Consider the following 14,251-nt stretch of genomic DNA (forward strand, 5'->3'; position numbering starts at 1 on the left):
GTTTGTAACGTGGTTAATGCAGGGGTTAAGCTACATGCTTTGCTTCACTCAATTATTAAAGTAAAGAAACTTTGCTATAACCTTTGGGTCAGCAGCTTTAGTCCTTTACCACTCCACAACAGCTCAGTAACTCTTGAAGACTTTCAGTGATATGTTTTTCACGTACAATGCCAGTTGAAGTCTGGTTCACATTTCCCCCCTCTACTTCCAATCATTTCCTGTCCTCTTTCTATCACCTGTTGCATAAAGTTGCAAAAGCAGCCATCAATGTGACATTTGCCAGAGCTGAACCAATTCATAAAGCAGTTTTAGATGCTATGGATCTGCTCAAGAACAGGATGTGGTTATCAGCTACTTTTCTTGCTGGCTCAGCTGTTTAGCTTTGCTTATGTCTATTCTAACCTACGCTTCAGAAGACTAGAAACTGTTTCTTGAAGGTGGATATGACTGAACGAAAATGTGCTCAGTCAGCAAGGCACATATTTACCAACTGCACATCATTTTTTAATATGCTGTGGCCTTTGTACACAACGTATAGCATGATATTATGTAATATACACACCAGATATACAACATGTCCCCATGCCCATGTTCAACACTGCTGTACGTATATAAAATACAGTGTATTAGTAAGACTTTTATTTATACATGACAAATTAAGAACAATCAGATCAAACATCTAAGAAGTGTAATTACATAGTGAACAATAATGTGTTTTACATATGTTTAAATTAATTACATGTACATTTTAACAGGCGTTTGACATTGATTATAGTTTATTCGTTGACTTGCGAGCAAAATCTTTCTAAGTAACATATCTGCAATAATGAAGGGCTGCAATACTTTACATCTCACAAATAACTCATCAAGGGCTACAAAACAGCTGTGCAAGTTTAATTTTAGGCTTGAAAATGTCAAGATAACAGTGTAGAACTGCAATTACTTGCACTTTATCTTTACCCTCAAAGTCCTGTTTTTGATCCTTGATGTTATCTCTATTTCCTCTATGTTGATCTGCTCTTGCAGAATAGATATATTAAATCATCCAACAAGAACTACAATCTTGCTCTACTATCCAGCCTGTATACAGATCAGAATCATAGGAGGTGAGGGGGTTTATCTGGATTTGTTTTAAGGGTGTTAAAATTAGCGTAGACCTGTTTCTGGATCAGCTTTATGTTTTGCACATATAGACCAAGACCACTGTGGAAAGTCAGATATCTGACCCTAGATCAGCTTTTCTCAGGGGTGCTTCATTTAAATTGCAGTCCAGCTCTCAAGCATTCCTCTTGGTGTTTATGAGCAGATCTCTGTGAAATTCAGCCTCCAGATTCCCAGCTCCACTCTTGCCTCCGGGAGGATCCGTTATCAGAGTGAGTTTGTTAAACACTCCCCGGCCAAAATAGTCAGCAACGACTGAGAAGCCATCGTTAGAACATTTCATCTATGAAAAAGAGAGAGAAAAGAAGAGAAAGAAAAGAAATTGTATTCTATTGCCTTTTGAAACGAGGATATACATCATAAATATATTCAATTTATATTAAGGTTAAACAGTAAGTCCCTAGCAGAGCAAACAGTTATCAGAAAATGAACACATTGACATGCACACCAATTCACTGATAACTAACAAAAATCAGTTTATTCAAAAAATCTGAAAAAGCAAGAAAATTATGTTTACATGAGTCTTCTAGTTGTTGGATTATTCTCCTCTTCTGACATAAAAAAAAAAAAATTAACAGACTTGTGCACACTGGATAAGTCGGTAAGTACGCCGGTAAAGGTGTTTACATGCAATGTGAAATCGGAGTAATGGGCAAAAATTTTAAAGTGTAGATCGTTTTTTGCTTTGACTATTTATGGCCTTACCCCAATAAAGCAAAGCTGTTTAAGGAGTTTACATGAGCGTACACATTGTCGGCTTGTTAATAATAATAATTCACAAATTGGTGTAAGTTTATGCATGTGAGTGTGCTCAATGATGGAGAAAGACATTCTTTCCAGATAATTTATAAATCAAACCCAGATGGGATGTTTAACAAAAGTCATTAGCATTCTTTGTATGGTAAAGTGTTATTATAATCAAAGCCCAACAAGTGAAATATTACAATCTTTACACTTGCAAGATTACGTCCATAAAGTGTCTGTAAAGTGGTTCGTTATTGATTGGTTGGTTGTAGATGTGCATTTTGATGCAGTTTGTGAAAATTATTTTACGGTGGCAAGAAAAGTATGTAAAACCTTTGGAATTACCTATATTTATGTGTAAATTTGTCTTAAAATCTGGTTTAGTCTTCATCTAAGTTACACAAACACAATCTGGTTTAACTAACAACACATCAATTATTGTATTGTACTTGTACATACTGAATACATCATTCAAACATTCACAGTGTAGGTTGGAAAAAGTATGTGAACCCCTAGGCTAATGACATCAACAAAAGCTAATAAGAGTCAGGAGTTGGCAAACATGGCATCCAATTAATGAAACGAGATTGGAGGTGTGGGTTAGAGCTACTCTGACATATAAAAAGCACTCCAACATTTTGTATTTGCTATTCACAAGAAGCATCTGGTGACGTGGACCATGTTTTGCAAAAAAAGAGATCTCAGAGGACTTATGGTCAAGAATTGTTGCTTTGCATAAAGCCGGAAAGGGTTACAAAGTTATCTCGAAGAGCTTAGATATTCATCTGTCCACAGTTACTTAGAAAACCTGTCTATAAATGGAGACGATTTAGTACTGCTACTCTCCCTAGAAGTGGCCGTCCAGCCAAGATGACTCAAAGGGCACACAGCAGAATGATCAGTGAGGTAAAAAAGAACCCTAAAGTGACAGCTAAAGATTTGAAGGAACCACTGGAACTGGTTAACATCTCTGCTTATGAGTCTACTATACAGAAAACATTAAACAGGCATGGTGTCCACAGCAGGACACCACAAATGAAGCCGATGCTTTCCAACAAAAACAATGCTTCTCGCCTAAAGTTTGCCAAAGACCACCTTGACACTTCACAACGCTACTGGGAAAAATGTTTTATGGACTGACGAAACTAAGGTTGAATTGTTTGGGAAAAACACGCAGCACTATGTATGGCATAAAAATGGCACTGCATACCAACATGAAAACATCATCCCAATGGTGAATTACGGTGGAGGAAGCATCGAGATTTGGGGTTGTTTTGCTGCTTCGGGGCCTGGACTGCTTGCCATCATCAAGGGAAAAATGAATTCTCATGTTTATAAAGATAGTAAATCCACAACAGAATGGCTTCAAAAAAGAAAATCCACCTTTAAGAGTGGCTCAGTCAGAGCCCAGACTTTAACTCAATAGAGATGCTGTGGAATGACCTCAAGAGAGCCGTTCACACCAGACATCCCAAGAATATGGCTGAGCTGAAGCCGTTTTGGTCCAAAATTCCTTCTGAACATTGTGCAGGTTTTATTCGCAGCAACAGGAAGTGCTTGGTTGAGGTTAATGCTGCCAAAGGAGGATGGACCAGTTATTAAATCCAGGGGTTCACTTATTTTCTCCACAGCACAGTGAATGATTATTGGGATAGGTTCAATAAAGACATGAAAGATTATAACTGTTTGTGTGTTTTTAACCTAGCACAATGTGTTTGTCTATACTTGTGACTCTGATGAAGATGAGATCACATTTTATGACCAATTAATGCAGAAAACCAGCTAATTCCAAAGGGTTCACATACTTTTACTTGCCACTCTAATTTTTTTTATTGTGCGAATGAGATGAGTAAAGAGTACTGTTGCATAAATCTACCTCTGCCAGCTGTCACATACTCATATATTCTGCTGTGTTATCCAAACATATTGTCAAAGTGAATTACACATATTATTTAGTTTTCTTTCTTTAAAAAGAAATGTAATGCATAAAAACGTTCATTATGAAAAAAACATATTTTTGATTAAATATGACAACTGACTGCCAGCCCTAGTATTTAGTTTATTAACACTGGCAGGTTTGATTGTTAAAAAAAATTTGCTAAAAATGCAATTTGCACCTGTCTGTTAAAATGGTCATGCAGATCTCGTTTCTGATCTTGTGCGCGAAGCATATCCATAACCTTCCTGTTCTCAGGGGTGCAAGTGGGACATTCTGCCTCACTCTCAGCGAAGCTGTCTAAGCAGTGCTGGTGGAAGGAGTGACTGCACAGGAAGTGCACAGATGGCAACTCTAGTGGGCTGTTACACATGCTGCACTTGGTCTTCTGGAAAATCTTTGCACTAAAATAGGAACAAAAACTTAACTTCTTGCAGTTGGTAAGGTATTTACAGTGATAAATGTGCACATTGCACAGTCTTAAGGGATGTCTACTACTGCACATTAGAATAAATGTGATCGTCCATAGCAATTGGTAATAAGAGAATTCATGAATCCTTAAATTGCTCACCAGGATTTGAGTTCCTGTATCTCGGCACGGAGGTGGGCCGTCTCCTCTCTGTACTGTCTAATTTTACTTTCATCTTCCTCAATCTGTTGTGTCTCTCTCTCCAGTTTATTTATCAAATAGTCTTTTATGACTGACAGTGAGGCTGTGGAGTTATGGGCCAAGGTCTGCACCACTGCAACACAGATGGTAATATAAGGTTTAAATAATGCTAAACACAGTATGGAAAATACTACACTGCTATGATCTGGTTCATCAAGAGGTCAGAGATGGACAAGTGACTAAAAGAATGAAATGTGGTGTTAAAAATTCAGGCCATTATGTTAACATGTGTGAAAACACAAATAAGTGATAGCAAACTTCAGAGAAAAGGCACCAACGGCTGCAAACCAAAAGTGCTTCGTATTTTTCTACTCACCCAGAAGTGGAGGCATCAGGTTATTTTTATCAATGTGCTTCAGGACTTCGCTAATATAGGCCTTGCAATTTTCTTCTTTGCGTGCAAAATAGCCCAGCGCTTGTTCCCACAAACACACCTCCTTGTCCCCATAGCGCTTACAAGCCTCTACAACTTTCCCATATTCCTCGTTTTGCATGTGGTAATGCATGATCTGCTGGTACCTGCAAAGAGGGACAATTCTGTAACTTTTAAACGTTTACATTCATGAGGTGATGAGGTTGCTAAACGTAACATAAGTCTGCGGTAAATCAAGGAACTCAATAATTAATTACACTTTATTCATTTTGGTCTGTCTCTTAGTCTATGCTACGGTATGGCTTTAGAAGTCTTCAAATATAGTGCATGAGTCATATGGAGAATTTTTATGGTCCTTTTTTCCCCTTATCTTCTTTCATTGTATAAACAAAACAGCATGAACATTCTACAAAATATCAATTTTTGTGTTTCACATAAAATAAATCCTAAGGGTTTGAAACAACGTGTGGGAGAATTTCATTTTAAGGTGAACTATCCCTTTAAGTTAGGAGTCTTTTAAATGATGAGTCTTTTCACTTGTCTTCCTCTAGAAGTCGTGTAGTTTGTATGTAGCTGAACAGACTATGATGTTTACTTTCTGAATAAGTGACAGTGACAGTTGACACTAGCAGAACGCAACATGCAAAGGTGATAAAAAGAGAGAAAATTCACTCACAGCATGCCCTTTTCATAAAGATACAGCACTCCTTCTTTGAAATTGTGCATCTGGCAAAGGACCAGGGCCTTGTCAAACACAGTGTTGTCACTCCTCAGCAGGGACAATGCTGCATCCTGCAGGACCTTCTTCCTCTGCCAGACAAAGAGAGAAAGATAAATTACTGTAGTTTTGTGAATGCTTTCCCAACTGCAAATGAACAAGTTTCAAGTGCTCCTTGAAACAACCACACCATCTTTTTCCAGAGCAGCCTGTATTTCTCCTGAGGTTACCTATGGGTTTTTCTTTGTATCCCGAACAATTCTTCTGGCAGTTGTGGCTGAAATCTTTCTTGGTTTACCTGACCTTGGCTTGGTATCAAGAGATCCCCGAATTTTCCACTTCTTAATAAGTGACTGAACAGTACTGACTGGCATTTTCAAGGCTTTGGATATCTTTTTATATCCTTTTCCATGTTTATAAAGTTCCATTACCTTGTTACGCAGGTCTTTTGACAGTTCTTTTCTGCTCCCCATGGCTCAGTATCTAGCCTGCTCAGTGCATCAACGTGAGAGCTAACAAACTCATTGACTATTTATACACAGACACTAATTGCAATTGTAAAAGCCACAGGTGTGGGAAATTAACCTTTAATTGCCATTTAAACCTGTGTGTGTCACCTTGTGTGTCTGTAACAACGCCAAACATTCAAGGGTATGTAAACTTTTGATCAGGGCCATTTGGGTGATTTCTGTTACCATTATGATTTAAAAAGGAGCCAAATAACTATGTGATAATAAATGGCTTCATATGATTGATCACTATCCTTAAATAAAAGACAGTTTTTTTGCATGATCAGTCATATTTTCAAAATCAATGCCAAAATTTCACAATTTCTGCCAGGGTATGCAAACTTTTGAGCACAACTGTATATATATATTCGTCTTAACGCAACAGCATGTTTACCTCTGGGTTCTGTTCATGCGCCCAGTCCTGTAGTCTAAGCTCTAGCAGAGTGTCGTAAACTCCCTCAGGAGACAACGGATCCACCTCTATCATGTGTTCCAGGAACGCTCGCAGTTCTCGTGGGTTATTGGCAAAGACAGGAATGAAATCCTCTGGACTGGCCTGTGTTTTCAGAATGTCAGAAAGTCCAAAAAAGATGTTTAAATTAAATTAGAATTTTAAAATTCATCTGTCTCTGAAGCAATGCCCTAACTCAATATGTTCTTCAGAATATCACGTACGATAATATACACAATGGTACAAATGTGAATATATTTAAAGAAATAGTTCACCCAAAAATTTAAATTCTCAAATTTTCTCACCCTCATGCCAGATGTGTTTGACTTTCTTTCTTTAGCAGAACACATTTGATTTTTAGAAGAATATTTCAGCTCCGTAGGTTCACACAATTCAAGTGAGTGGTGACCAAAAATATGAAGCTCCAAAACCCACATAAAGTCGCCATTCAAATCTTACTTCCTCCATCTCCCACTCACAATCAAAGAGCAGGACGTTAAAAATTGAAATCATGATTGCCAAGGAGACTGCATCAAGATTTATAGTGAAAAAGGAGATATATTTAGCCTGTTCTCACCCAAAACTGATTGGATCCCTTCAGAAGACATGGATTAAACCACTTGAGTCGTGTGGATTACTTTTATGCTGCCTTTGTGTTTTTTGGAGCTTCAAAGTTTTGGTCATCATTCACTTGCATTGTATGGATCAACAGAGCTGAGGTACTCTTCTAAAAAACTTTGTGTTCAGCAGAAGAAAGTCATACAAATCTGGAATGGCATGAGGGTGAGTAAATGTTGAGAGAATTTTCATTTTTGGTGATCTATCCCTTTAAATTACCTTGTTCCCCACAGTCCTGTCGAGACTGTCACGGTCAGTTGAGTCTTTAATGGGGTGATAGTCTGTGCAGAGGCGCTTTAGGAGGATGGTGGTGCTCTCAGGCACATGGTGCATCAGAGTTTTACCATAACGCTTCATATTACTCTCTGCCTGGTCAAATGGTAACCTTCCTATATAGCGCAAAGCCTCCTGATAATTCTGAAAAGTAGAAAAGTAGGCGTATTTAAAAAAAAGGTATTTTTTTGTCTAGCAAGATCACAGCAGAAGACAAAATGAAAACAGACATTACATGTCATATTTCATTGCATGTCATAATTCATCAGATCATAATACAGCATTATCTGGCTCAAAATAAAGGGTTTAATTCCCTCACCTTCAAATCCTCAAGCTGGATCTTCAGATACCATTCATGATGCACGTGTCTCTCTGCCAGAAACACGGCATGACTGTGATAGCCAGCCTGGCGCAACACCTTGATGGCGATCTCAACATCGAAATGCACCTCACCTTCTTTACACTACCAATTACAGGTGAGATGCAGATCATTAGTTAAAAGTATGAACCTTGTTTTTATGGTAAAAGTAACGCACTGTTTTTAAAAATACACATTTTGCTTTATTTGTTTATTAAGACACTTTCTAGATTAAGACAGAATATGGATTCAAATAATAGTTTAAATGATTCTCTATATCGGATTTAGAGCAAATAAATCCTCTTTCATATACCTTTATGAACTCCTCCAGTTTGGAGCTGTCCTTCAGTTTGGTGTAACAGTTAAGCAGCAGAGTAGTGTGGTCAGCGTTTGCCAGAGACTGCCTATGGAGAGCCTGTAGGTACGCTGTCAAGTTATGTATTCTCTGTGCATCCAAAAACTTTCGGATTACATACGATGGTTCAAGCTTCCCAATGGTGCTGAGAAGAAAGTAGACCATGATGTAACCATGTCTTCTGAGTGTTTAACAGTTCTCTGAAATCTAAACTGAATTGAAAACCTACCGTATATACTGTTGTATAGCGCCATCATGATCTCCTTTAATGTAGAGATGGTCTCCATACTGTCTAAATATCTCAGAAAGACCATCATTATCCAAGTGTTGACCCTTAGCCAAGTTAATCGCCATCACAAACAGGTTCTTCTTAAAAAGCATCTATGCAACACAAAACAATACTAAACTTTAACAATAAATAGCCTATGGATTTTAAAGCATAATATGATTTAATAACAGTTGCAAACTTCTATGTTTAAACAAGATTTCAGTTTTAAAATTACTGTGCTAACCTCTAACTTGGTCTGTGTGTCCTTTTCTTGCAGCATATACATTGTTCTGTCTCTCGTTAGGACATAGAAAGACCCCCACTCTGCCAGAACGTCAATGACATCATCGAATGCTGCACTATATGCAATGAACTTGTTGTCCAGGTCATAAATTGTAAGGATGTGTTTTTCTGTGGGGGATGTCTCTCTGCTACCATAATCAGATCTGTAGAAATTTCAGGATGTTAAAAATTTGGATTCATAACAATTATATTTTAAAGGAATAGTTCACCCAAAAATGAAAATTCTCTCATTATTTACTCACCCTAATGCCATCCCATATGTGTATGACTTACTTTCTTCTGCAGAACAAAGATTTTTAGAAGAATATCTCTTTGAAAAACTTTGAAGCTCCAAAACACACATACAGGCAGCATTAAAATAATTCATAAGCCTCTATTGGTTTAATCAATGTCTTCTGAAGCGATCCATTTGGTTTTGGGTGAAAACGGACCAAAATATAACTCCTTTTTAACTAGAAATCTTGACATCAGCAGTCTCCTTGGCGAACATGATTTCAAGCTCGATTACACTTCCTATCGCCATCTAGTGCTCTGCGCATGCGTCAAGAACTCAGAAATGTAATCGAGCTTGAAATCATGATACCTAGAGACTGCAATGACAAGATGTACAGTGAAAAAGGAGTTATATTTTGGACTGTTCTCAACCAAAACTGATTGATTCGTGTTATGGAAAATTATTAAGACTTTGTATTTTATTGTTTCTCTTCTGGGTACTTTGTATTCTCTGTCTGTTCTCTCTTTCCTGCCTTATCATGTAATATGTGGACGCTCTATACTCTGCTTGGTGACAAGTGTGTGTGTGTGTGCCCTTAAGTTGACCTCTCCCTCCTTATTCTACCCTGAAACCGCGTTAGGTAGTACAAAGAGGAGCGAGTCTGCTCCTGGTACAGAGTATCACTGAAACCCCGCCCGGAAGAGTATAAGGGCAAGAGGATGCAAAGAGTTCTTTGCTCCCCACCTGTGGAAATCTTTGATTTCTGTATGGTAACTGAGACATACTTCCAGAAAGACATTTTCTGCCTCTGTCTCTTATTTAATAGAATTTCCACTACAATCACGTCAGAAGATATGGGCCCCGTTTCCACCTGGTATTAAGATGCGTATCAAGTGGGGGCCTGGGTAGCTCAGCGAGTACTGACGCTGACTACCACCCCTGAAGTCACGAGTTCGAATCCAGGGCGTGCTGAGTGACTCCAGCCAGGTCTCCTAAGCAACCAAATTGTCCCTGTTGCTAGGGAGGGTAGAGTCACATGGAGTAATCTCCTCATGGCTGCTATAATGTGTGGTTCTCGCTCTTGGTGGGGCGCGTGGTGAGTTGTGCATGGATGCCGCGGAGAACAGCGTGAAGCCTCCATACGTGCTACGTCTCCATGTTAACGTGCTCAACAGGCCACGTGATAAGATGCGTGGATTGACGGTCTCAGACGCGGAGGCAACTGAGATTCGTCCTCCGCCACCCGGATTGAGGTGAGTCACTACATCACCACGAGGACTTAAGAGCTTATTGGGAATTGGGCATTCCAAATTGGGGAGAAAAGGTGAGGAAAAAAAAAAAAAAGATGGATTTCAGGTGATCCAATCACATGTTTACACCTGGTCTTTTAAATGCGTCTCCTGTGACGACTTGTGTTTCGGATATGGAGGGGAGGGTCTCTGTTTCATGACGACATACATCAATCACTATGTCAGTGAGTTACAACATGATATTTAAGCACAAGTCAGAAAAGACAAAGAAAGAGTGAAAAAAGGTGCGCTGTTTCTCCCAGATGCGGTTGAAATTTAATCTAAGCACAAACGCAACATGTCAAGCAGAAATATCTGTTACTTTAGTGTATTACCTATATTAAAGGAGCGTCAGGTGTTCATGCTTGTCATCTGTGTTGATATCAGACATACTAAAGATCCGTAAAGCTCTCGTGATTGTGTATGTATCCGCTTTTTTAAATTTTCCGATCAGATGGTTCTTTCCTTGTAAAGCCGCTCGTAAAGGCAAAGTTTAAACACTTGTTTTAGCATGCCGGTTGATTGACAGATGAGGGGTGGTGCGTCACTGCTGCCGGGATGCATACAGGATGGATTAGCATTTACACCTCAAATGCGATGTGGTCACATGCATTTTTGACCACAATCGTATGTGGTTTCTGTGATCCGATCACAAAACTTTTTAGACCCCCATTAGACCTGCATTTAGGGCTGACCACATGTGATCGGGTCACCCGAAATGCATATTAAATAGCAGGTGGAAACGGGTTCATGGATTAAACAGCTGGAGTTTTATGGATTACTTTAATACTGCCTTTATGTGCTTTTTGGACCTTCAAAGTTCTGGCCACCATTCACTTGCTTTGTATGGACCAACAGAGCTGATATATTCTTCTAAAAATCTTAATTTGTGTTCAGCAGAAGAAAGAAAGTCATACACATCTAGGATGGCATGAGGGTGAAAAAATGGTGAGAGAATTTTCATTTTTGGGTGAACTATTCCTTTAAAGCAAAAAATAGAGATTGATAATTCTTGCAATATAAATTAGTCTTACTTGCTGGGTGACTTGTTTTTGTGCGTAAGCAGCATGAGGTATCCTCTGTGCCACTGAGCCAGAAGCTTATGCCCATCGAAAGCAAAGCAGGGTCCTCTCTCATCTGGCTGGTACAAATATACACAGTCATCTCCAGCCACTATGAACTGTGAGTCTTGGGAGGGGTCTGTGAGCGCAGAGCAGCGGAGAGGGCAGCCATGCGTGTCCAGTTCAATACGAGGGTACTCTTTCACTGACAACGTGTAACACTGTCAAAACACACAGTGATAGGAATGAGCCCTGCTTTCAGTTCTGTATCATTTCAATCTGGAATTCATATAGTTCCATCCACCAAAGAAGAAAAAATAGATGCCAGGTAACTAGTGAGTACCTGTACTTTTTCCAACGTAGCAACAAATAGGTGTGTGACTTTGCCAGCCTGACGGAAAGCCAGCCCCGTGATTGGACAGTTGCTCTCGTGGAGGCTGATAGTTTTACTGTGTCTGTCTCTGGTGATGTCACCCTTAGTCAGCACCACACTGCCATCTGTAAAACCTAAGCATTTATTGCAGACATTATGTACTGAAATGAATCACATTATCAAGTTTTTCCAAGTTACACTTACTTGCAAATGCCACAGAAGCAACTTACAATATCTAATCATATGTATCTGGATATTTGTTTACATTTGATAAATGGATTTTATTCCTACCAATGGCCATGAAATTAAGGTTTTCGTGTACACTGAGACAAGACACTTCTGTGGGTTTGTTTCCAGGGATGGCAGGGAAAATCCTAGTACACAGAGGACTGCCGCTGTCCCTCTTATCAAGGTTCCATACTTTCACCTGTTGTGTACACAGAAACACACACCCACACTCTTTAAACAACATGTCTTTAGTAACTGCATTCACATTCTGCTTCAGGAGATATCTGATTCTTACCAGAGGATTGATGCCTGGCTCATCTTGCCCCACTGACACCAGGATGTTGTGCTGTTTCAGTTGATACAGGTGTGCCACACGCATCTTATAAGCCTGAAAGCTAGATAGCTGCAGGGAGCGGCTCAAAAACCAGATCTGGCCATCCATATGTGGATTCAATGAGTCAAGCATAAACATTTGACAAAAGACATCAGGTAAAAGAGGCTGGGTGTGAGATTTTGGAATAAATGAAAAATTGCACATACGTTTGACAGTTGTGATTACCTATGTTACAGAAGTGACTAATTGCAGTACATAAAAATGTATTCAGATTGCTTGTACGACTATAATAATTAAATACACTGTAGTCTGTTGATGTTGTTGTCTGTCATCATTGCTAGCTCGCGACAAGCACAACTTCAGCATTATAAGGATATCACCAAGCACAATGTGTCCTCGGCCGGAATCACAGGCCGATATACCCAAAGGTAGTTGGAAATTCTTCCCATTTTCACTCGGGTCTTTCACCGTTTCTTTATCGAAAAACACAAATCGCCTCCACTGTAGGTACGCTGCCATTTTTCCCTCAAGCCTGTTTACGAAATCATGTGATTCGCATCACAGTCATGTGATCGCTGGCTATTTCAGTGAAGATGTTTTGAATGCTAGACATACAAGCAACAAATTCATTTGGGGGGGTTGATAAATACTATATATATCAAAATCATAATCAGAATCAGCTTTATTGCCAAGTATGCTTACACATACAAGGAATTTGTCTTGGTGACAGGAGCTTCCAGTACACAACAATACAAAAACAGCAACAAGACTTTTAAATAATAATTAAAATTGAATAAAAAATAGATAAATATTGAAAAGATAAAAGTATATATAGAATACACAATAGACAATATATAAATAAATAAATATATTATATATATATATATATATATACACACACAGGATTGGGAGGGTTACTTTTGAAGTGTATTCCACTACAGATTACAGAATACATGCTGTAAAATGTAATTTGTAACGTATTCCATTAGATTACTCAAGGTCAGTAACGTATTCTAAATACTTTGGATTACTTCTTCAGCACTGGTGGATTTTTTCACTTGTTTTGAATAGAAAAAATACACGTTAAAAATACATTCTCTGAAAAACCTAAATATCTTATGCAGTGTTGTTTCTAAAACAAGATAAATCAAATTTATCTTGTCTTCATGATTTTTAGATATTTTTACAGGAAAACAATACAAAAATTATTATCAAGAATAAGATTTTTGCCCTAATATCACAGAAATTATGATCTAATGTGATTTTTCTTGATAAAAAAATATGATCATGCCTGGTAACGTGCATGTAAAATGGCTGGAAATAGCATTTTAGCTTAGCGTAAAGCTGACAATTTACACAAGGTTTATTTCTATTTCTTGTGCTCCAAACTTACTTCAAACTTAATTCTCTGTCTGCTCGTATGAATGTAACACATCAGAAGAAAGTGTTTCACCGCTGTTCAAATGCACTTTGGATCGCATCATTTATCTGTATAAATGTTTTTCATCTGAAAGGACTAAATATCAAATGAAACAAATGACAATAAAATGCAAAGTAATCTCTTCAGTATCAAAATACATTTTGAATGTAACTGTACTCCAATTACCAATGATTTAAATTGTAACTGTAGTGGAATACAGTTACTTATATTTTGTATTTTAAATACGTAATCCCGTTACATGTAATTCGTTACTCCCCAACCCTATACACACACGCGCACACACACACACACACACACACACACACACAAAGGTAGGGCTTTCTCAAATTAGCTTATACTTATCCAAAAGTGAAACCAGCTTAAGGGCTTTCTTGTCTTTAACAAGTTTCAATGATTTACTCAAGATTTTAACCTAATTCTCCCAATGGTTAAAACTGGGCTTATTACAGCATCTGCATTTATGTATGAAAAACTTTCCAAGTGACAGCAACATATTAAGAACAAAGTCTAATTCCTTATTTTCAAAGAAAAAAACAAACTTGATTATCTTCACTGTCAGTGGTGGAAGTTCAAT

At 38.3% G+C, this 14,251-nt stretch overlaps 1 protein-coding gene across 2 annotated transcripts; it reads right to left on the reverse strand.

Annotated features, from left to right (window-relative positions):
- Positions 1-619: 619 nt before the first annotated feature.
- LOC127433920 (vacuolar protein sorting-associated protein 11 homolog) lies at positions 620-12,771 on the reverse strand. Of its 2 annotated transcripts, none has more exons than XM_051686272.1 (16): positions 12,610-12,771; positions 12,198-12,342; positions 11,966-12,101; positions 11,645-11,808; positions 11,275-11,522; positions 8,679-8,880; positions 8,396-8,547; positions 8,125-8,311; positions 7,773-7,916; positions 7,400-7,597; positions 6,506-6,667; positions 5,561-5,694; positions 4,828-5,030; positions 4,413-4,584; positions 4,023-4,245; positions 620-1,444 (listed from the first exon to the last, which is right to left on the reverse strand). In XM_051686272.1, the coding sequence occupies exons 1-16, from the start codon at positions 12,753-12,755 to the stop codon at positions 1,277-1,279; spliced, it is 2,784 nt and encodes a 927-aa protein (XP_051542232.1). In that variant the 5' UTR covers positions 12,756-12,771; the 3' UTR covers positions 620-1,276. The 2 variants fall into 2 exon arrangements, with proteins under 2 accessions (XP_051542232.1, XP_051542234.1); XM_051686274.1 differs by lacking the exon at positions 12,610-12,771 and adding an exon at positions 12,462-12,480 and having other exon boundaries at positions 12,198-12,332.
- Positions 12,772-14,251: the final 1,480 nt, after the last annotated feature.

This window comes from Myxocyprinus asiaticus, chromosome 43 (assembly GCF_019703515.2).
Source record: "Myxocyprinus asiaticus isolate MX2 ecotype Aquarium Trade chromosome 43, UBuf_Myxa_2, whole genome shotgun sequence".
NCBI lineage: Eukaryota > Metazoa > Chordata > Actinopteri > Cypriniformes > Catostomidae > Myxocyprinus > Myxocyprinus asiaticus.

Bases quoted from the DNA above. Each gene is read 5' to 3' on its own strand.
- LOC127433920 (XM_051686272.1), bottom strand. From the start codon at position 12,755: ATGGCAGCGTACCTACAGTGGAGGCGATTTGTGTTTTTCGATAAAGAA. The intron at 8,881-11,274 runs GTAAGACTAATT...AAATTTCTACAG, and splicing joins AAAAACAAGTCACCCAGCAA to ATCTGATTATGGTAGCAGAG. The intron at 4,246-4,412 runs GTGAGCAATTTA...TTCCTATTTTAG, and splicing joins ATACAGGAACTCAAATCCTG to TGCAAAGATTTTCCAGAAGA.